Source organism: Arvicola amphibius, chromosome 8 (genome assembly GCF_903992535.2).
Source record: "Arvicola amphibius chromosome 8, mArvAmp1.2, whole genome shotgun sequence".
In the NCBI taxonomy this organism is placed as follows: domain Eukaryota; kingdom Metazoa; phylum Chordata; class Mammalia; order Rodentia; family Cricetidae; genus Arvicola; species Arvicola amphibius.
The window spans coordinates 84,159,374-84,182,846 of record NC_052054.1 but is presented as its reverse complement, the minus strand read 5'-3'; the positions used below and the strand labels follow the sequence as shown (position 1 = coordinate 84,182,846).

General features: G+C 48.2%; 1 protein-coding gene across 1 annotated transcript in view; it reads left to right on the top strand.

The window, feature by feature from the left end:
- The window catches only part of Cep89 (centrosomal protein 89), a 56,276-nt gene that overhangs the window by 19,088 nt on the left and 13,715 nt on the right, over nucleotides 1-23,473 (top strand). Inside the window, exons 7-17 of the mRNA XM_038340415.1 lie at nucleotides 548-590; nucleotides 2,138-2,356; nucleotides 2,663-2,805; nucleotides 5,353-5,403; nucleotides 5,910-5,993; nucleotides 8,086-8,189; nucleotides 13,106-13,221; nucleotides 15,294-15,474; nucleotides 15,893-16,060; nucleotides 17,562-17,703; nucleotides 20,942-21,031. Coding sequence (XP_038196343.1) covers nucleotides 548-590; nucleotides 2,138-2,356; nucleotides 2,663-2,805; nucleotides 5,353-5,403; nucleotides 5,910-5,993; nucleotides 8,086-8,189; nucleotides 13,106-13,221; nucleotides 15,294-15,474; nucleotides 15,893-16,060; nucleotides 17,562-17,703; nucleotides 20,942-21,031 — 1,341 coding nt within the window. The remainder of the gene's footprint in view (nucleotides 1-547; nucleotides 591-2,137; nucleotides 2,357-2,662; nucleotides 2,806-5,352; nucleotides 5,404-5,909; nucleotides 5,994-8,085; nucleotides 8,190-13,105; nucleotides 13,222-15,293; nucleotides 15,475-15,892; nucleotides 16,061-17,561; nucleotides 17,704-20,941; nucleotides 21,032-23,473) is intronic.

Below are 23,473 nucleotides of genomic sequence, written 5' to 3'. Positions count from 1 at the left end.
AAGCATAGAAATAAGTCCCCGCTGAAGTCTCTAGATCTAGGGACGTAAAAGTTCATCCTTTTTCACCGGATGTGGGTCATACTGTAACCCCAGTAGCTGGGCTTCATCCCAGCAGGAGCATCATGAGTTCATGGGTCACAAGCTAAAGCGCAGCTCCTGTCTTAGAAAACAACACAAAAGCCCACGCTACGATTCTCAGACTTACAACCTTGCCTGCTTTCCAGCGGGAACTAAAATCTCAGCACTGCCTCCATATGTAGTGGGGAAGCTACTGGCAGCCTTCTCTTGCTTCTAAGTTTCCAGATTGAGAGGCAAGTGTGACTGTTTTCCCAGCAGTCAGAGCTCGGCTGTGCTGTAGTCAGTGGTTCCCCGCCAGGGCCCTACACTCACAGCACGTCAGACTGTGAAGAAGCTGTCATTGAGTACATGCACCAAGACAGAAGACAGCCCACTGGGAGAGGCTGCCCCTGAATGTTCAGCCTCACTCAGCGCCAGTCCACTGTGGGAGATGCTCACACCGTCTCATCCTCTGCCCTTTCTTCCTTAGGATGAGAAAGCGCCATTGCGTGAAAAACCTCCTCCCTCTCCAGGTACTGGCTTTTTGGAGTTCACTGCAAGGGGCCATGCTTAGTGTCTGCAGGGTACCCAGGATGGTCTCATCTGAGGAAAGTTTGCAACTCCCCTGGGCTCTGGCATCCCCTGTGGTTAGGTTCGAGGAAGATGTTAGTCACTGAATATTAGTTGGGCACAGGGTGGGCCTGTGGGGAGAGCTCAGGACCTGGGGTGAGGGTGACCTGTAGGGTATGCTGGAGGTCTGACTGTTGGTATGTACAAACAAGGGTTCTGCTTGAGGGAGGCTGACCTCCTGTGCAGTCGGGGAAGCAGTTGCTTGCAGAGTAGATTTTAGTCTGGGGCTGTTCTGTCTCCCATCACTCATCTAAAAGCACTGTTTTGTCTTACTTGGATTGACTACATTATTGCTCTTTCTTGGGGACTTTGGTTGTGTTCTGAGACAATACTGGCTCCCTGACTTCCAGCTCATAGGCTCTTTCTCCACTGCGAGTGGTCCTTTGCACAGCCATCTGGATTTCGGCTGTCTATCACACAGATTTGGGAGATGTTCTGAGTAGGATCCTCAAACCTCCACGTGCACACTGGCACTGTGTGTTCACACTGAGCATACACGCATCATGTACACGCCATAATTATAAAATTAACAAGAGCCAAATTCAGGGAAATGAAGAAAAAGACGTATTCAGTATGGCCACTTTAGGGGAAGGGACAAAGAATTCCAGTGGCAACCCTGCAAAACACAAGCCCAGCTTCAGGGTCCTGACGCAAAGCTGGGTTTTAGGTAGAGGCCAGAGTTAGTGATCTCCAGCTGCGTGGGAAAAGTCTGGCTCCTTCTCTGGCTGCACTACCCTTCAGCCTTGTCCTTCCCCCAGCATGAGATTCCTGCTGGGATTTCCCAGGCACTGGGGTCCATTGCTTGCATGGTCTAATAGCCAAAGTTCGGGGCACGTGGTCTCTTTAGCGTCAGGCGCCTCCCCTACCAAGCAGAAACTATCTCTTGTAGTGGGCCTTTGACTGATGCACAACACACAGGACCTGCAGGTCTAAGGAAACTGAGCTCTCTTCTCACAGGGGATAAGAGGTAATTTATTCTGAGTCATGAGTGACTTGGGCCTGAGAACATGGGTTGACATTCTCCAGCAGGGAAGCAGTTATATGAACGTCACTGAGCGCTGCCATAAATCAAGGCCTTTACCAGATGCTCTGAGCAGGTGGGCTGGCGGCAGAGCCAGGAAACCTCTGCCATTGGCCCAGATGCTGTCTGAAAGCACCATTGGTCTTTGAAGTGGTGCAGGCCAGTGCGTCACTAGTCACTGCCCAGAGGATTACCTGATAGTCCAAAGGATGCTAAGCCTGCAGGGTAGAGGCTCCTCCCTGCCTCCTCCGGCCCCGCCTCCTCCCTTCCTGCTGCCCTCTGTACCTTCCCCTGGGCACCCAGACTTTTCCCACACCAGGGATAGGGCCCCAGGCCTAATGTGACCTAGTTGCTTACGTGGCTTTGGAATAAAGTGTCAAGTGTTTTAATGTGCAGTGGTCACTTTCATTATGTTTGTTTACCCTGCAGGTGTAGCCACTAGAGTACATCAGAGATACACAGAACTAACCAAAGAAAAGTTTGAGGAATTAAAAGAAGAAACTATGCATCTACACGCCGCAAACCAGTCTCTCAGCCTCGAACTGAGTGCAACGAGACAAGCAATGAAGGACCTAGAGCTGAGGCTGAAGAGGGTGGAGAAAGACAACAGGAGGCTGAAAGAGGCAGAAAAGGCATCCTCTCAGGAAGGTGCGGCCCGGGACGTCCTTGCTAGGGGACCGGCAATCTGAGAATCTACTTCCTGTTGTATATCGATATGCATGGATATTTATGTTGTAATATTTAAGACCCTTCATTAGTACCCTTATGATTATTGAATTTTGATTTTATCTGCTGTAGCTTATATATATATATATATATATATATATATATATATATATATATATATGTACAGTTCATTACCAGGGAACAAAAAGGCCCACTAGTGGTTTATATAAAGTCTTGGTGACTTTGATATGATTGGCTCTAGTGTGATATGAAGTTGATGTTTTTCAGTGGTCACACCTGAATTACTTTGCCTAAGGAAGCAAGGCCAAGACCTGGCAGATGAAAATGAGGGCTTGAAGATGATCGTTCATCGTTTGAACGTAGAGCTCAGCCGCTACCAAACAAAATTCAGGCATTTGTCTGAGGAGGAGGTAATGTTTGTTTGACTTTAGCCTTTACTGTTGAATGGATCTCTGGTTCTTGAGAGCTTCTTGGGAATCACGCCTTTAATTCCAGCACATGGGACACAGAGGCCGGTGGATGTCAGTGAGTTTGAGGCCAGCCTGATCTACAGAGAGAGTTCCAGGACAGCCAGGGCTACACAGAAAAACTCTGTCTTGGAAAAAAAGAAAACTTATTTAAGAGTGCCTGCACACATGCACGCGCGTGTGCATTCACACACACACACACACACACACACAAACACACACACGCGCACACACACACAACACAGCTTGTCACCCATTGATTCTGGAGCTTGAGGCCAGCCCTGGGGCTACATACCGAGTTCAAGGGTTGTCTGAACTACACATTGAGATGTTGCCTTTAAGAAAAAGAAAAGAGGGGGCTGGAGAGTTGGCTCAGTGGTTAAAAGCATTGCCTGCTATTCCAAAGGTCCTGAGTTCAATTCCCAGCAACTACATGGTGGCTAACAACCATCTGTAATGAGGTCTGGCGCCCTCTTCTGGCCTGCAGGCACACATGCAGTCAGAATATTGTATACATAATAAATAAATATTTAAAAAAAAGAAAAAGAAAAGAGGGGTCTGGAGAGATGGCTCACAGTTAAGAACACTTGCTGGCGTTGTGGTTCAGTTCCCAGCACCCACTTCGGGCAGTTCACAGCAGCCTGTGACTCCAGCTGTAGGTTTCGACAGCCTCTTTGGGCCTCTTGAGAGCACTACACTCACGCGCACATATACATGGGCACACGTAATTTAAAATAAAAGTAAGCTTTAAAGAAAAACATTTTCGTTGGCTTGTTTTTTTTTTTTTTTTGTTTGAGACAGGCTTTCTCTGTGTAGCCCTGGCTGTCCTGGAACTTGTTCTATCGACCAGGCTGGCTTTGAACTCATAGAGATCCACCTGCCGCTGGGGGCATAATTAGCTATTCCATCAAAAACACCACAAAGTATTAGTTTCTCCCTCATGGCTACAGTGGGTATCTGATAGGAACAACTCAAGGGGGCACAGGTCTATACTGTCTCATGGTTCAGGGGCTGCAGCCCGTGGCAGGGGAGGCTGTTGCGGAAGCACAGCGAGACTTGTTACATCCCTGCAGATCAGGAAACCACAGTTCTTCAGCCTCCACAAACAGCTTCGTCAGGTTGCAACCAAGTACTCAGGCATGAGCTGTGGCAGCAGTCCAGACTCAAACCACAGACAGCAGGAACCCAAAGCACGAGGCCATTCCCTCTCCTTCACTGGTTTACATCCTGATTCTGGGGATTTGCCTGTTTTGAACAGTTCACAGAGATGCAAATTGCATTATTCGTAGCCTTTTGTTGTGACTGATTTCTTTCATTTTGCATGATATTAATGTCTCCTTTTTAGTGCTGCTGGTAATTGAACCCTGGTTCTTGTGCGTGTTAGGCAGGCACTCTACTAACTCCAGTGTTATTTCTTTCTAAGGAAGGGTCTCAGGCTGCAGCCCAGGCAGGGACTCACTATGTAGCTCAGGTTAGCCTCAGTTGCAGCAGGAGCCTCCTACCTTAGTTCCCAAGTGCTGGGATTACAGGCATGCGCCATCACACCAGCTCCAAGTGTGACCATTTTAATAACAAAGTTAAGCTGGGGGAGTTCACATGATCCAAAACACATCGCCTTACCATGTCTTCTGTAGGCTGTGGGTGGGGGCAGAGCCAGTGGGCCCAGGGACAGCTCGTTGCCACTCCTGTTGTTGCCCCTTGCATCCCCCACTCCATACACTTCTGTGTGACCTATGCAAAGGCCACATTTTCTATGGCATTGTTCCTAGTCCCTCTCTCCAGATGTGAGCTCCCTTTTGCTTATTATGGGAAAGGGGAACATGTGCACAGTCATGTGTGTGTGTGTGTGTCTGTGTGTGCACACGCGTGTGCATGTGTGTTTATAGGTAGGTACTCATGCATGGGTACACATGAAGAAGCCAAAGAAGAATGTGTCTTTTCCCACCCTCCCTCCCTCCCCCCTCCTTCCTTCCCTGCCCCCTCTCTCCCTTCCCCCTCCCTCCCTCCCTCCTCTCTCCCTCCCTCCCCCCTCTCTCCCTTCCCCCTCCCTCCCTCCCTCTTCTCTCCCTCCCTCCCCCCTCTCTCCCTCCTTCCCCCCTTTCTCCCTTCCCCCTCCTTCCCTTCCTCCCTTTCCCCCCTCCTCTTTTCCTTTGTCCTTCCTTCCTCCCTTCTTTCTTCTTCCTATCCTTTCTTTCTCTTCATGTGGAAACTTGAAATCTAGAGATAGTCTGAATGTTGAAAAAGTATTGTGTGTCTGTGTTAGTTCCTAATTTTTATGTAGTACTGTTAACTAAATGAATGTTATGTTCTTAGGTAACGTGTTGCTGTATTTAGGGGACGAGGGTGTTGCTCTCAAACACTTCCTGTGTGTATGCACACACATGCGCATAAGAAGAAATGGATGGTGTTTATTCTAGACCAAGAATGTCTATCTACCACGTGACTTCAGGAACAGCTTGACCATGTCTTCCATGTATGCTTTGTTCTCAGAGTTCCCGCATCGAAGGCCTCCCATCGAAGGGCCCCACACCCCCCTGGTTGGTAAGTGAAAGTTATTTACTCTCAGGCCCATAGTCTCTGGCTCTACTAAGAACCATTTCAGAGTTAGTGTTTTCTTCCTATTCTAAAAACATGATGAAGCCGGGTGGTGGTGGCGCATGCCTTGCATCCCAGCACTTGGGAGGCAAAGGTAGGCAGATCTCTGTAAGTTCCGCCTGGTCTGCAGAATGAATTCCAGGACTGGCTCCATTGCTTCGGTGAAGCCCTGTCTTGAAAAACCAAAAAAAAAAAAAATAAAAAAATAAAAAAAAAATAAATCCATGATGAGCCGGGTGGTAGTGTCGCACACTTGAGAGGCAGAGGCAGGTGTATTTCTGAGTTCAAGGCCAGCCTGGATCACAGGGAAAAAAATCCAGCACAGCTAGGGCTACACAGAGAAACCCTATCTCAAAATAACAAACAAAAGAACCAAAACAGTACAACCAAATGGTGTATTGCAGTGTAAGAAATAATGCCAATCACCCTTTACTCCATTCCTCTGTCCACAGCTGGATATAAGGTACCTCTCACCGCTGTTGCTGGCTTATGAAGACAGAATGAAAGAGAAGGATGAACTCATCACTACCCTGGAGGTAGGTCGGGGGGTGTCTCCGGTAGAACCATCCAGACTGCAGAAACAGCTCGAAGGTAAACGTGCCTAGTGTGGTGTGTACTCCGGTGTCTGTTGATGGGAGGAGCGTGGTAGGCTGTCTGGAAGGAAAGAGGCAGAGAAGGAAGGAAGGCGTGTTTGGCAGAGCGTGAGGGGTGGGTGGCACTGGGGAAGATGGCGGGATGCAGTGGCTTTGGGAAGCTGTGGTCCGAGGACAGGCAGTCTCCTGCGCGTGGAGATCCTAGGAGGCAGAGGAGGAGCAGGTGGTACATCACCCGTGATTCTGAGTTTATGGACGCCAGTGCCAAAGCAGATGCTGGGCAAAGGGAGACCATACTCAGGGTGTTTTAGGGAATCCTAACACTCCCGGGTCACAGGAAGCACCAACCCCAGAGGCGCATTGCGATCGAGTTGCTGGCAGTATTAAAAACAAGAATTTGTCTATTTCTGTTTGCTCACAATTTCCTGAGAATAGCAGCCATTCCAACTGTAAGGAAACCAGGCCTGGGCATCATCACCTTTCTGTGCTTCACAGTTCTGAGGTCTTCACTATGAGGCCAAGTATTGGAAGGATCCGGGGAGAGAAGAGTTGGTCTCTAAGGAGTCCCAAATGGGACAGGTCCCTTAAGAGCCCAACAGCCTGGTCTTCAGTCATGCCTGCCATTACCCGCCCCATCCCATGAATACCCATGACATACTATTGAACGTTGGAGTTTTAAGAGCATTAATTATCTTTTTTTTGTTCACTAACCAAGAATCAATCATAAAATTTCCATTTAGGTGCTCTTTTTAAATAAGGGGTCATCTCATATTTTCTATAAAGACCCAATTCATAAATATTGCCGGCTTTGTGGGCCATGCAATTTCTGTCTACATATGCTCAATCTGCTTTTGTAGCATGACAGCAGCCATGGATGACATGCCAATGACGGGTGGGACTGTGTTCTCATAAAACTCAGTAAAAACTAACAACTGACCTGATGGCTTCAGTCTGACAAGACACTACAGCATATACATAAAGAGCCGTGTGGAGGGGCTGGAGAGATGGCTCAGTGGTTAAGAGCATTGCCTGCTCTTCCAAAGGTCCTGAGTTCAATTCCTGGCAACCACATGGTGGCTCACAACCATCTGTAATGAGGTCTGGTGTCCTCTTCCAGCCTGCAGACATACACACAGACAGAGTATTGTATACATAATAAATAAATAAATAAATAAATAAATAAATATTTTTTTTAAAAAAAGCCATGTGGACTGCCAGCCACAGATGAGTGTGTTCTGGCTGAAGGTGAGAGGAGGGAGCATTGCAGCATTGTAGCCCCTGCCTATACAGAGCCCTGGGTTCTTTCAGTATCATAGGGTCAAGAGACTATTTCACAACACCCAAGGTCCCCAACACCCAAGACACCGCATGTCAGCTGGGACACCACAGTGAGTCCCAGGTCAGGAACCCAAATCTGCCCATGCTGCCTATGTCGGGGTGTCAGGCTGAGCAAACTGCTCCCTCTGAGTTGGGGGCTGTCTGTGCTCTGGACAGGTCAAGGTTAGGAAACCTCTGCACTAACACCCTTACCTGCTTACACAGGCTTTCATCTAAGACCGAAAGTTCCTTTTGTATAAAAACTCAATTTCCTACAGAGTGAGTTCTAGGACAGCCAGGACTACATAGAGAAACCCGGTGTCGAAAAACCAAAAACCAAACCAAACCAAAACAAAAGCTCCAACTTACCCTCTAAAGTCTAAACAAAGAAAACCTTTCAGTCTCTGGTTGTTTTGTTTTCTTCTGACCCCTTCCTTTAAAGTCTGCAGTTGTTTGTCGGTTACAGCAAAGTGGCATCAGGTTAGTGGTCGACCCTTAACACCCAAGTTCTGCCCTGTGCGTCCGTGACTTAGCTGTTCTCCCAGTAGGCTGTGCTCCTGAGCCCACGGAGGGCTCTGGAACCTGGAGGCTAAGCCTGGTGCTAGAGCAGGACTCGGCCATTGCAGTGGCCGTCACATTTGATTTCCCCAAGCAGCAGCATCCCAGCCGGTACTGAATGTGTTCATGTGGGTGACGGTTTCCATGCGTTTCATTTCAGGAGGAAATGAAAACCTTTAGGATGCGAGTCCAAGAAGTGGTGAAGGAAAATGAAGGATTGCATCAGCAGTTAAATAAGAGTAGCCCCGTTACCAGCGAGGAATGGCAAGTGGTATTTGCTAACTTACAACACAGTAGGAACAGGCTTTGTGATGTCACTGAATGTATAAATGCACTTTGTTTTTAAAAAATTAAGCGCTTTACCCAAAGCCCATACAACTCAGTGAGCCTCTGTACAGTTAGAATAGACATTCGGGATGGACACTTGTAGCTACACAGTTACAGGTTTACCCTTTCCGGATCCAGTGTATTTTATGCAGGTGTCCACCCTCCAAAGCCAGAAAGTCCATGACAGGATTAGAACAAGAAAAACCATGACTTTAAAATCTCTTTGGTAATTCATGTCCACTGCATGCATCCACAGTCAGGTTGTGTTATGTTATGGTGTGTGATGTTTTTATTTGTTTACAACTGTTATGCCCAAGTTTCTGGTCCCCAAATGAATTCATGGAGCTGGATTTCCGATGCAGATTACATGAGGGTATTTAATAGTATTCAGTTTGGACCACAGCTCCACCAATGCAGTGGGTAAGGGAAGTGCAGCCCCGAACCCAGGGAAGGGGCAGACTTTTGAAGGGGAAACGCCGCAATCAGGGGAGTTGAGTCCTGTTGTCTTGGGATTGGGTGAGGAGTACATAGGATAAGGAAGTTTCTGAAATCATTGGTCAGTTTTGGGGCGCGAAAACCCTAGCAAAGAGCCGTTAATAACTGACAAGGTATCTTCAAGGATAGGATGCCTCCTAGGAGCATCGACCTCATTGTGGCCCTGCTCCCTATCTTCTTAACTGGCTAATTTCAGGGTATCTGTTCAGATTTATGCTATGGCAACACATTTCTGAAGCCAGGGTCAAGGCTCAGTTATATACCAGGAGGCCTTTAGGGAAAATGGAATCCCTGTAAAATTAAGGCTTAATTAAATCTTTGGTCTCACCCAAGGCTTTCAAATAATAAAGTTTATACATTTTTTTTAAAGGAAGAATTTCTTAGACATAAGATACAACCCCAGTAAACTCTTCTAAGTTGGACTTTAAAATTTTTGTTTTTATTTTTTGAAGTGCTGAGGATGAAACCCAGGGCCTCAGGTTGTGTTGGGCAGGTAGGTGTTCTACCACTGAGTCTTACCCCTGGCCTTCAGCTTCGGAAGAGAGGTCACACAGGGAGCTCAGAATAGCCTTGAACTCTGCAGTCTTTCCAAGTGCTTGGCTGGCAGTCACACCTAGCTCTAAATTAGTATTTTAGTGATAGTTATTATTATTACTACTACTATTATTCCTTTGGCCAGGTGTGTGATGGTACAACCTTTAATACCAGTACTCAAACAGAGGCAGGAGGATTTCTGTGAGCTGGAGGCCAGCCTGGTCTACTTAGGGAGTTCCAGGTCAGCCAAGGCTGCATAGTGAGGCCCTGTCTCCAAACAAACAAAACAAGGAAAAACATTTAAACAGGACCCTGGGCCTATACCTCAGTGGTAGAGCTCCTTGTTCTCAACCCAGGCCTTGGGTTCAGTCCATAGCACTGCAAAAAACTAAAACTAAATGAGTAAGCAAATAAAGAAATACATTTTCTAAATAGGGTCTCAACCAGAAGCTCATTTGCTCTGCCTGTTTGTGCTCATATTCTGAAGCAGCGCCTTCCTTAGGGCCGTTCCCACACTTAGTTGCCCTGCTCCATTTCTCCTCAGAAAAGAGCAGGCCTCCAAGTGATGACAGCCAAAAAGGACAAAGCAAGATAGAATAAGACAAGGCAAAATCTCTCATTGAGAGGCTGGAGAAGGCAACCTAATAGGGAGGGAAAGAGTCCCAAGAGCAGACAAAAGACTTGGAGACACACCCGCTCCCACTGTTAGGATCTCACAAAAGCATCAAGCTAACAGCCATAACAGATATGCAGAGAACCCAGTGCAGACCCATGCAGGCCCATGCAGGCCCTGTGCTTGTGGCTTCTGTCTCTATGAGCCCAAATGAGCCCTGCTTAGCTGATTAAGTGGGCTGTGTTCTCCTGGTGTCCTCCATCCTCTCTGACTCATGTAAACTTTCCTTCCCCTCTTCTGTGGGGTTCCCTGATCTCTGAGGGGAGGGCCCTGATGGAGACCTCCAATTTAGACTCTCCGCCTCTGCTGCAGGAAGTCTCTGTGATGATGACTGGTCAAGACATTGGTCTATAGATATAGCAGACAATGGTCTATAGATATAGCAGACATTGGTCTATAGATATAGCAGGCTATCGTTAGGAATCATTTCGTTGATTTTCTTTTTCCAGTCATTTGGTTCTACCCCAGGTCTCTGGGCTCGTCAGTCTCTGGTTCCTGGCCATCCAGTCAGTATCAGGCATGGGCTACCTCTTGTGGCATGGGCCTCAGTTAAACCAAACATTGGTTGGCCGCTCCTGTAAGTTCTGCACCACCATTGCCCAGCATATCTTGCAGGCAGAACAGACTGTAGGTAAAAAGTTTTGTGTCTGGTTAGTGTCCAGGTTTCTCTCTCCATAGCCTGCAGAGTACCTTCCCATGCCAAAGAGACTAGAATGTACAGGTGAAGGCTCCAAGCCCACACCGATTTGGCCTCTATGTTCATGATCTGTGTGGAAGTTGTCCTCAGCAGTGGGGCCCTGCTGTCAGTTTTCAGAACGTTACCTTCTGTCCAAGCATTGCCCTGGGTTGTTTAGGGATTTCCACGGAACCTCCTTGACCAACAACTAACAGCTCAACCAAGTGTAACCCAGTCCCTCTACTGCAAGCCTTGCCTGCCTGTAAAAGATGGCCAGTTTAGACCCCGTGTCCTCCGTTACTAGGAGTCCTCACCAGAATCCCCCTCAGATCCCAGGACGCTTCCCCTGCGCTGGGTTTCTACACACACTCCAAGTGCTCCCCGATTCCTCCACCCCGCATCCTTCCTGCTCCCATCCCCACCCTCCCCCAGTCTACCCTCAAAATTTACCCCATCTCCCCTTCCCAGAGAGCTCCAAGCGCCCCTCCAGAGCCTCCTCTTCACCCCCCCCCCCTCTGGGTCCGTGGATTGTAGTGTGGTTTTCATTGACTTAACAGCTAATCTCCACTTCTAAGTGAGTAGTACATATTTGTCTTCCTGGGTTTAGGTTACCTTCCTCAGGAGGATTTTAAAAATCAGAACAAAGGGTCCCTTTAAAAAGAGAAGGAAGAGAGCCAGGCATGGTGACACCTGCTGGCATCTAAGTATTTGGGAGCATGAGGCAGGGGGATCATGAATTTCAGGACAACCTGAACTTAGAGTGACACCTTGTCTCAGAAGGAAAGCAGGAAGCAACAAAGGGTGAAGGAAGCTGGGAAAAGACGTAAAAGGAAAGAATGACAGAGACCCGTGTGAGGTGGAGCCCTGTGAGGTGGGGTGAGGAGGCTGGCTCAGAGCCTCCTGGGCAGCCGACCTCGGGGATGGCAGCGACCTCGGGGATGGCAGCGTGCTCAGTCACTGTTGCCCTAGCCTGGGTCCACCACCATTGTCTTGTCTTCCACTTGCCTTTCTTAAGGTACTAAGGTCCTTCAGCTCGTTCTAGCTGGAATTTTCAGTTATGAAAGTTGAACTGATATGGGATTGATTTACAGTGCATTGCATAAATGGGGAGATCAAGGCTGGGTGTATTTGTATTGTTTTAAGACACTATTTCAAAGCCATCTAATAAGTTGGTTTTTTTTCCTGATTTATTCTTAATATTACTGACATTTTTCTTGTTTTTAACCCACTCCCTTTCTGTCTATCTCTCATTAGAAAAAAGCAGGGTTCTAAGTGATAACAACCAAACTTTTTTTGTTTAGCAGTTTCATGGCAGTTCAATCAGGCCTCCACAGAGCTCTTCCTGCCTCAGCTTCCCAAGTGCTGAGGTTCCAGGCTTGTAACACACACCTGGGTTTCTTTATTTGTTTTTTAAAGAGTAAAAAAAAATTTTAAATGTGTGTGGGTATCTTGTCTATGAACCGTGGGTGTGCCTGGTGTCCTTGCAGGCCCCAAGAGGGCATCCGATGCTCTGGAACTGGAGTTACTTTTATTCTTAAAGACTTAGTAGCTGGGCAGCTGCGCGTAGCTGCGCGGAGTCCTGCGGAACACCTGTGTGACCAGGGCGGCGGGTGAACAGGTGGTGCAGCGGCGGGTTAACGGCACAGACACAGAAAATAGACATAAAGCTTTATTAAAGGAGAAAGGGAGAGAGAGAGAAACAGAGAGAGAGAGAGAGAGAGAGAGGGGGGGGGTCGCGTGTGCACACGCAAAGGGGGGGCAGTGAAAAGAGAGAGGGGGAAGAGAAAAAGATTCAGGATGACTCCAAGAGACCAGAGGTCGCTGGGCGTGGGCGTGGAAAGGGGCGGGGACCAAAGGAATAACAGTTACCACGTGGGTGAGCTGCCACGTGGGTGCTGGTTATCAAGCCCAGGTCTTCTGGAAGAGAAGCCAGTGCTCTCTCTCGACCTATGAGCCTTCTCGCTAGCGTTTTATTTTTACTGTTTGGGAAATTAAAGTCTTGCCTGTTGTCTAGGCCTGCCCTCAAGTCCCGGACTCAAGCAGTCCCCCTGCTTCAGCCTCTGGAATGCTTGGGACTTTGGAAGTGTGGCTGCCATGAGCAGCTGCTACTGATTATGAGTGGATGGTTTCAGAGTAAAATGGGACCTTCCAGCATCCAACAATGTCAGTTATATGGGTGCAGGATTAGATGCTCCAGTGTAGGAGACCCAGCTGTCCGTTTGTGACTCTCCCCTGAGTGCCGTGCACGCGCAGTCCTCTGTCCTCTGCCTTTGCACGGACGGGACTTGTCACTACCTCTTGCTGTTGCTGCCGCAGCCATCACTCAGGCATGACTGCTGCCCTTTCCCCCACTCACCGCACATGACGGCATTTGCTGGGAAAATGGCGTGGTCGACGTGAAAGCATGCACTGTGGCGCATTCCCGCGGTCTGTCAGCACCTGAGCACAGTGTTTGGTCTCTTGAATCAATCCTAGGAGGCAGCTCCAGGCTCACGCAGAGCTGGTTCTAGATGAAAACAAGCTGTTGATAGAGCAGTTGGAGATTCAGCAAACCAAAGCCAGGGACGCCCACCAGGAGCACCTCCAAGAAGGTGAGTGACGGGGAGGAGGGGGGGGTCCTAGAAGACGGGGCCGGGGCGGGGAATCACACTTTCCAGAATTGTAAGGTGTCATGCTCCGCACATTCTCAGTGTTGGGTCTGCAGTCAGCCCGTGTGTTTTCTGATCCCCAGTAAGGTCAGCTGAAACGGCTGTGGGAAGGATAGCATCTAGGAAATTGGAAAAGTTACAAAATGAAGCACTTGAAACAACCCAAGACCGTTTTCTCAGATATTTATTGAGTGGACAAAAAGTAGAACTTTGCTGTGCCCCCTTCCCCTTCTCTCCCCACCCCATATATGCAAAGTAGCACGTTCACGTTGAGTTACAGCCCATCTTAGTAAGCGCTGTATTGCTGTGAGAGACATCACGATCAGGGCAACCCCTATAAAAAACAGCATCTCACTGGAGGCTTGTCTGCAGTTTCAGAGCTCCCCATCATGGTGGGGAGCTTGGTGGCACACACATGGTGCTGGAGAAGAAGCTGAGGGCTTTCGTGGGCACAGAGAGAGCCTGAGACTGGGCCTGGCATGGGATTTAGAAACTTCAAAGCCCACCCCCAGTGACACACCTCCTCCAACAAGGCCACACCTGCTAATCCTAATCCTTTCAAAAGGTGCCACTTCCTGGTGACTAAGCATTCAAATCTGTGAGCCAATGGGGGCCATTTGTATTCAAATCACCACACATCCCTAACCCTAGGTTTTGAGACAGGGTCTGCTGTGTAGTCCAGGTTGGCCCAGAATTTGCCAGAGTCCAGGGTGCCTTTGAAATCACAGCCCTCCCACCTCTATCCCAGTGCAAGAGAACAGGAGTGTGCCACCACTTGTGGGTGAACGGTTGATTCTTTCTTCTGTCAGGGCTGAGGGCATCATAGGTTAAACGTCTGGTTCTCCAGGACTTCCCAGGAGTACCCCTTCTCCCATGCGTCCTCCCTGTTCCTAGAGCCACCATAGCTGAAGACAGTGCTCTTCAAAGGGAGTCAAGTTGAGAGTTGTTTCCCTTTGACCAAATCCAAATAGGAGCCCCCCAAATAGTGGCACCTCCTCCTATGCTCCCTGAAGAGAGGGGTCACAGACCAGGAGTCTGAAACAGCGTGCCTCGCCTGATTACAGTGAGCGCCACTCTTTGCTCTGTCCCTGCTCATGTTACAACTCCCTCAGAGGGCTGGAGAGATGGCTCAGCGGTTAAGAACACTGGCTGCTCTACCAGAGGACCTGGGTCCAATTCCCAGCACCCACATAACAGCTCACAACTGTCTGTAACTCCAGTTCCAGGGGATCAGACACCCTCACACAGATATACATGCAGGCAAAACATCAATGCACATAAAGTAAAAATAAATCTTAAATAAAATCAAAACAATGACAACGAAAGCCACCAAGAGCTCACTGCCAGCGTGTGTTGCAGCTGTAGCTACCAAACTTCGGGTCCAGGCTGGCCTCAGGGTCACTCAAGGTCAAGCATGACCTTGAGCTTCTGATCCTCCTGCCTTTGCCTCCCAATCGCTGAGATAGCAGGCAAGTTCCACCAAGTCTGCTTTGTTTTCTCTTGTATGCAGTACTGGGAATTGAACCCAGGACTCCATGCATGCAAAACAAGCGCTTTACCAGCTGAGCTCACCCCAAGCCTTAAAAGGTCATTTTTGTAAGATAACTGGTTTTTAGGAATTAGCCTAAGACCTGATGCAAGCTACGCAAACGGCATGCCACTGAGCCACGTCCCTGTCTCCCTCTGGTGCCGTTTTTGTTTGTTTTCTGAGACAGGGTTTCTCTATATAGCCCTGGCCATCCTGGAACTCTCTTTGTAGACCCGGGTGGCCTTGAACTCACAGAGATCTTCCTGCCTCTGCCTCTTGAATGCTAGGATTAAAGGCACACGCCGCCACTGCCCACCTACCTCCCTACTTTTTTGAAGATAAATTTTTGAGATAGGATCTCACTATGTGGCCTAGCCTAGCCAGAGCTCGGGATCTTCCTGCCTCAGGCCCCGTGCACCACCATGCCTGGCTAACACGCAGGCCTTAGTCAGTCTTCTGTGCCACCGCTTGATCTTGTCCCTTCCAGTTTCTAAGCTGACGAAACAACTCATGCTCCTGGAGGCAAAGACCCAGGAGCAGGAACAGCAGCTGGCGGAGAGCCAGGGGCAGCTGGGGAGCTTACAGGCCAGATGCCAAGAACTCAAAGCACAGCTGGACAGCAAGATCGCCATGGACGTTCATACATCGATTGTCAATGAGCTGAAAAGGTGAGCGCCTCGCCTCAACAAAAGAGGTTGCCTGAGCCCTTTGTGAAGCATAGAATAGACAGAGGCTGCTCAGTTTTTGTTTCATTTTTGTTTTTTGGGTGTTCACTAGGGCCTGGAATCTGGCTCCCAGCCATCTGCTTCCTTTTAACCTCACTTGATTTTATGACCCTGTACACGGGGTGTGCCCTACCCACAAAGCACTGTGCAGAGGGCGCACTGTACACAGGTGTGCCCTACCCACAATGTACTGTACAGAGGATGCACTTTACACAGGGTGTGCCCTACCCACAATGCACTGTGCAGAGGGCGCACTGTACACGGGGTGTGCCCTACCCACAATGCACTGTGCAGACGGCGCACTGTACACTGTGTACTGAGTGTCACTGTACATACGTGTCTGCCATTTCTTGTCCTTCAGCCAGTTGCAAAAGGAAGAAGAGAAAGACAGCGCTGAGATGGAGGAGCTGCTGGGGAAGCTGACAGCCCTCCAGGTGCAGAAGAAGAGCCTGCTTCTGGAGAAGAACAGCTGGACCAGCAGAAACAGAGCACTAGAGGCTGAGCTGGAGCGCATGCGCAAGACAAACAGGTACCCTGGGGTGTCTGTGTGTGGTGCACGCGCATGTGCAGAAGCATTTCATTTGTGTGTGTGCTCACGCATGTGCAGAAGCATTTCATTTCCTTTTTATCTTCACTTTATTCCTTTTTTCTTTCTCTGATAAGGACAATAAAATGGAAAATAATAACAAAAGGGACGGATATCAGAGTATGAGTGTAACAAAAGCCTTTCTGTGGTTCTATAGTTCTCAAGAATGTGCTTCAGATATTGATAACCACAAGGCAACCCTGGGCTCTAGACGGTCTCCTAACCACCTCCCCAAAGCCTGTTTTTTCACTACTACATCCCAGTTTTCTTTCTTTTTTCTTTGTTTTTAATACTTTTACATTTATTTATTGTTTTTGAAATATCTTTTATTCTTTGACTGTATTATACATGTATGTATATTTTGGATCTTGATCATCTCCCCCTACCTCTCCCTTCCCCACCTACACACACACACACACACACACACTACACCTACCTACCCACACACCACACACATACATATACCTCACACACTGTGCTCATACACACATGCACACACACACACACACACACATATACAACAGAGCAGTATATCCTCTTCCCACCTTAATATGGGATCCCATTTTCAAAAATATCTTTTAAAATGAATCAAAAGTTAGGAGTAGTCTCCTAACTTTTAATTAGCTAATTCATTGCTATTCTGTGAGTGCTGTTTAGTTGTTTGTTGTGATAGGGCCCACATGGTAGGGCAGGCTGGCCTGGAGCGCTAGCGGTCTTCCCAGATCAGCCTCCCAAATGTGGGGATGGTATCATGCCCGTGCTGCTGGCCGAGATGGTAGCATGCCCGCACCATAGGCTGAGATGGTAACATGTCTGCACCGCTGGCTGAGATGGTAGCATGCCCGCACTGCGCCTCTGGCTGAGATGGTAGCATGCGCACGCTGCTGGCTGAGATGATAGCATGCCCATACTGTTGGCTTTCGAGTCTTGTTAACTGGATCGTGACTCAGCCCTGACACCTGACTTCAAACTAGATTCATTTACTTCTCAAAACTTAAAAGAAGATGTATGTTGCTGGACAATAGCACTTAATTAGTTAATTTTGCTGTGTTACGGGTTGGGACCCAGGGCCTTGTACATACTAGCCAAGCAGTCTGTCACTAATCCATGCCCCATCCCTGAGTGTAGTATTTAGGTATTAAATGGTATGGTGGTACATGCCTTTAATTCCAACAGGCAATCTCTGTGAGTTTGAAACCAACATGGTCTACACAGTGAGTTCCAGGACAGCTAGGACTATATAGGGAGACTATCTCAAAAAAACTATACACACACACACACACACACACACAGAGAGAGAGAGAGAGAGAGAGAGAGAGAGAGAGAGAGAGAGAGAGAGAGACATAATGGTTTTTAAATATATATCTGTATACATATATTCACTCCACCCAAGCTGCACACGGGCTCACTTGTTTTCATTTTCCACCACTGGGGACCTCTGCAGGCGATACCAAAAGAAAATCGATGGCCTCAGAAAGCAAGTGGAAAAAGCCATGGGGAAGGAGATGTCTGCCCACCAGTACTTGGCAAACCTGGTGGGCTTGGCAGAGAATGTCACCAAAGAACGAGACAGTCTTAAGTATTTGGTGAGTCTTCTCAAAGTTATGTTCTGTGAATTTAAGTTTTATTGTAAATGTGACTTTAATACTATTTTTAAGCAAATCTATAAAAATCTTATTTTAGTATTTTAACCATACTTCCAAATTCTCCAAAATTTTATCTTTTAACCATGGGCAAAACTTTTTTTTGAGACAAGGTATTGCTGCATAGCCTCAGACTTGAGATTCTCCTGCTTCCCAAGGACTGAGATTATCCTTCAACCAAAATAGGTTTTAAAGAAAATTAGCCAGAACTTCTAAATAACAGCAAATGTTATTCTAGAAGGTGAACTGTGGGGCCGGGTATGGTGGTGCCGTGCCCATCACACAGCAGTGGGTGCATCTGTGTACCTCTTTACCCATGGCCTGAACAGCTCCCACCAGCAGATGAGTCCTGAAGATCACAGGCACAGGGCTGGAGGGGCAGCTCGGCAGTTGTGTGCGTGCCCCGTGTGTGCAAGGCCCTGGGCTTGACTCCCAGCTCTGAGGGAGGGAGCGAGAACTGGACTCCTGGAGTCAGATAGAGGTCCCCTACAGGAAAGGGAATTAAGTCAATTATTGGTGTCCTAGATGCTGGAGCAACGCACAGCCAGCAAGAACCTGGCACAGTTCTAGACATTCCCACACTGATTCAAAAAGATGTCTGCAGCAGATTGTGTGGTCGAAGAAGACAGCTACTCTCTGTGTCAAGCCATGTGCACTCAGAAAGTTCTCATAGATTCCCCAAGCTCCTCCCAGGGGCGGACTTCCAGGTGACGTTTTATAAGCCTTCTTACTTACTTGAATTTTCTCTTCTGTGTGTTTTGGACACATAGCACTTCCCTGCATATAAGCGTGCATGGTTTTTCCACATCATAGCTGCTAGCATGTCATGTTAATGAGTGTCTTGATGAGAGATCAAGGGGACATCATGAGTGTCAGAGAAGAGGGGTGGGGCTATCGCAGGTGTTAGGAAGGTCCTCCCCAGGGCAGTGGGCAGAGGCTTTAGCCCTTGCTTATAGAGGAAGAAGTAGAAATAGCAGGGAGCTTGAGGGGATGTTGCTACTTATTTTTGATAAAAACAAAACAAAACAAAACAAAACAAAACAAAAACATGCTAATTGGATGTGTCTTGGTATTTTCTGTACTTAGTGTTACAAGGCATTGCTCACAATGTGACAGTGGCTGGCAGGGCTCCAGTAAGTCTCATTGTACATTACTGGCAATTTTCAAGCTATAATTGTTTATTATTGTGAGGAGTGAGCGTCACAGCATCACTGCGCATGACAGAAGACAGCCTTGTCTTCCATTGGGCATCCACTGCGTGTCCACTGCGTCATCTCTCAGGCCCCCTTACCGGCAATGAATAAATCCTTCCTGGCTCTGATCCAGCATGGTAGGAACCTTGAAGCCATCAGATCTTCTGCCTGGGGCTTCTTCTGAAAAGTTCCTGGCCACAGTGCTGAATGTGTGGTGTTTTCTGTCACAGCACCTAGCGCCCCTTCCTGCCACATGCCCACTGGGCTCTTGAGAGGGCCAGCAAAAGCTTGTTGGAAGGTGCCAAGCAAAACTGCTCACCTGGAGTACCTTCCTGAGCACCTGCCTGCCTTACAGTGTCGCAGTAAATAGAAAGCCATCTTATCCCATGGCAGGACACACAGGGACCCCCATCCCTAGCAAATGAACTCACCTCCTGTGTGGGCCATAGAGTGGCACAGTCTTTTGTGGTACAGCCCAAGATACTTTCCAACTTCAAGTAGCCACTTCAGACCCACACCTCAGCCTTATGGACCAGGTGTGGAAATATAGTGGAAGCCACACACTCTGTATATAAAGATTTAGAAGTTGTAAATTTAGCTAACTTGATCTTGAAATGGCCTGAAAGCCAGGTCACTGAATCAGAACTGGATGTGGGCAGAGGTGCTGCCCTGCGCCTGGTTCTACTCATCACCAGGACATCTGATATACCAAGGCCCTGTGACAACTTGCGGAGCTGGCAGGGCACTTGGAGTCCTGTATCACCCAGACCAGGGCTACATTGGCTTCCCCACTGGTCACATCCCTCCCGCACTCCAGTGTCTCTTGACCACCTCCCCCCCCCACCCCCCCCCGCAGTCTTTAGGAAAGACCTCCTCTGTTCTGGGCAGTGTCTACTGATGGCCAGGGGTCACATGGAACTTGCAGTGCCCCGTTTGGTTTCACCTACTTCTGATATACCTTTCTGAGGGAAACACAGTGGTCTGGGGAGTAGTCATGGGAACTGCCGCTGGACACTTCTTCCTGTGGGCTGGCGCACGTCATTAGCTTTCTTTCCTTCCTCCTCGGAGGCCAGCAGCCACCACTAGATGCCTTAGGAGGAGGTACCACAGATGTTTCTCCTTCATTCTAGCAGCTGGGACCCTTAGTGGTGTGTGGGAGCTTGTCTCCCATCTGGGGAGCAGTGCCAACTGCTTGGCTTCAGACGGTGTCCCTCTTGGATATGCTGTCTGCCATGCTGGTCTGAGAAGAGCGTCAGGTGTTTGTATTGTTTCTGTCACTCCCTTATATTCTGTTGTGATTACATGAGACAAGTGACCCCAACACTTATTCCTTGAATACTGCTGAAGGAACCACGGCCAGAAGCTGCTTAGGGAAGGGAGAGTTTCTTCTGGCTTGTGGTTCCGGAGGAAGAGTCCATAACAGCAGGCAGCCAGGGCAGGAAGCTGGGAGGTCCCATCTCAGCCACACACAGGAAGCAGAGGATGCACTGGAGGTGGGGCGAGGCTAGCAACTCTCAGGGCTCACCCCCAGTAATGGACTTCCTCCAGCAAGGCTCCACCTCCTCAAGGTTCCATACTTCCCAAACAAGGCCAGCCACTGAGGGCCTGTGGGAGACATACCTCATTCAGACCACTACAGGAATGCTGTGGCCACTAGCATAGCGATGTGTTCTGAAGCCCTTAAAGGCCTAGTCTGAGGGACCCCAGCTCCTCCTTTTGTACCGAGGAGAGATGCTCAGTGTGGTCCCCATCCTTGTTGGTCCTTAGTCCTCGCCCAGCTCTGCCCACAGCCCTCTCTCAGGTAGTGAGCTTGTTTGTGATTGGCGATGTTCTCTGTAGTGTGTGCAGGGGGAGGGGGGCGCTAGGGATTGGACCTGGGGCCTCACGGATGCTGGGCAGGTGGTATCCCAGTGGGGTAAGACCCAGAGCAGTTCACAGGACTTGCTGTGTAAGCTAAGGTAATGCTTCTGTTTCTACCCTCTCCGCAGGCTCAGTGTTTAGAAAGCGAGAAGCACGGAGTCCTCAACAAAATCCTGAAAGGCAACATTCGCCTGGGGAAGCTGGAGGAGAGGGTGAAGGTAAGCAGCCGTCAGTGCGTGTCTCCCCGTGGGAAAGGGGCTTCCGAGGGGGTCTGTGTGTCTCATACAAGAAGAAAAACTATGCTGGACTTTGCTGGCAGACAGCACCTTGTCCCTTCTCAGGTAAGCTGTGGTTTGCTGCATAATGAAACACCATGCAATTATTTGTTTAAAAAAATACAGGGAAGTCTGCTGACTCTGTGGTTAAGTGATATCACTACAAAAGTATTTTTGTTTTAAAGATTTGTTTATTATGTATACAGTGTTCTGTCGGCATGTATGCCTGCACTGCAGGCCAGAAGAGGGCACCAGATCTCTTTATAGATGGTTGTGAGCCACCATGTGGTTGCTGGGAATTGAACACGGGATCTCTGGAAGAGCAGCCAATACTCTGAACCGCTGAACCACCTCTCCAACCTAAAAATTATGTTTTTTAAAAAAGTTTTCTTTAAACCTGAAAATGTAAAAGCTGTACACAGTTCTTTTTGTTTTGTTTTGTTTTTCGAGACAGGGTTTCTCTGTATTGCAGCCCTAGTTGTCCTGAAACTCACTTTGTAGACCAGGCTGGCCTTGAACTCACAGAGATCTGCTTAAAGGCATGTGCCATCACCACCCAGCCCCAGTTCTTTTTTAAGGAGACTTTACTTTTATTTTATGTGTGTGAGGGTTTGCTTGAGTGTATGTACACCATGAGCATCCTGGTGCCCGCAGACGTCAGAAGACAGCAGATCTCCGAGCTCTGGGTTTAGAGAGGGTTGTGAGCCAAACCTGGGTCCTCAGGACCCATGCTCTTAGTACTGAGCCATCTCTCCAGCCTCCTAGATGTATTTTTTATTATTTTTATTTTGTTGTTGTTGGTTGTTTCTTTTTTTTTTGTTTTGAGACATGGCTTCTCTGTGTAGCCCTGGCTGTCCTGGAACTATCTCTTTGGCCAGGCTGGACTTGAACTCAGAGATCTACCTGCCTCTGCCTCCTGAGTGCTGAGATTAAAGCCATGCACCACCACATTCTGGCTAATTTTTTTTAATATTTATTCACTTTTGTTTTGTGTATCTTTTCTGCGTATGGGGGTGTCTTATCTCTGAAACTGGAGTTAAGAATGGTTGTTAACCACTTGTGGGTGGTAGGAATTGAACTCGGGTCCTCTGCAAAGGCAGACAGAGCTCTTAACTGCTGAGCCACCTCTCCAGCCCCAAGATTTAATTTTAAAACTTTTTTGTATTCAGTGTCTGTGCGTGATGCATGTGTGCCTTGGCTGCATGCAGCATGCATGGGTGGTGTAAGACAACTTTGTGGAGTTATTTTTCTCCTTCCAGCTTTAGGCAGGTTTGCTGGGATCAGACTCAGGGCTTCAGGCGTCGTCAGGCAACAAGCATCCTTCCCACTGCGTCGCCTCGCCAGCCCCTCTGAGCACTTCTTAAACTGGTGTCAGAGATTTAGATACATGACTCCCATAGCACTGCTATCCTAACATACGCCTGATGGTCAGTTTTCATATTCACGCTGCCTTAAGAGATGGCTGGAGGGACTGGAGAGATGGCTCAGTGGTTAGAACCATAAATATTACTTAAAAGGCGTAAGGGATGCTTGAGGACCTGAGTTACATGGAACGGGAGGTGACAAGCCAACTTTTTATCCTTTTGTTGTGTTTCTAGTAGGGCTAGTACCCAGAACCATTTGTGTGCCAGGCAAGCACCATGCCACTGAGCTGCACCCCAACCCTGGCTGAGTTCCTGTATGAGACATCTTTGGTAAAGCAGAACAGCATTAATGGGCATCCTTTCTTAAGCTGACAGGTGATGGAAGGCTTGTCCATGAAAAATGGAGGCGTAGGCGCTAGGCACGCAGCTCACGGGGTGGAGCTTCCCAGCACGCACGAGTCCCTGAGTTTGATCCTCAGCACTGCCTAAAGCTGGATGGGACGGTGCCTGTCTGGAGGTGGAACCAGAAGGATCCCGAGGTCATGGTCACCTTCAACTATTTATAGAATTTGAAGCCAGCCTGGGCTGCTCAAAGCCCTGCCTCAAAAACAAAACAAACAAATAAAAATTGCAGAAGTAGGGGGCTGGAGAGATGGCTCAGAGGTTAAGAGCATTGCCTGCTCTTCCAAAGGTCCTGAGTTCAATTCCCAGCAACCACATGGTGGCTCACAACCATCTGTAATGAGGTCTGGTGCCCTCTTCTGGCCTGCAGACATACACACAGACAGAATACTGTATGCATAATAAATAAATATTTTAAAAAAAAATTGCAGAAGTAGATTAATTTGTGAAAACATCCAATTAGTTCTGCGATACAGATATTTTATGTTTCATTTTCTTTTTTAATATATTAATCCCACAAAAATCAGATATAATACAGATTAGAAATTTGGTTTTCCTTAGATTTTATTTTGTTTTTAATTGTGTGTGTGCCTGTATGTGGAAGTGAGCACATGAGTGT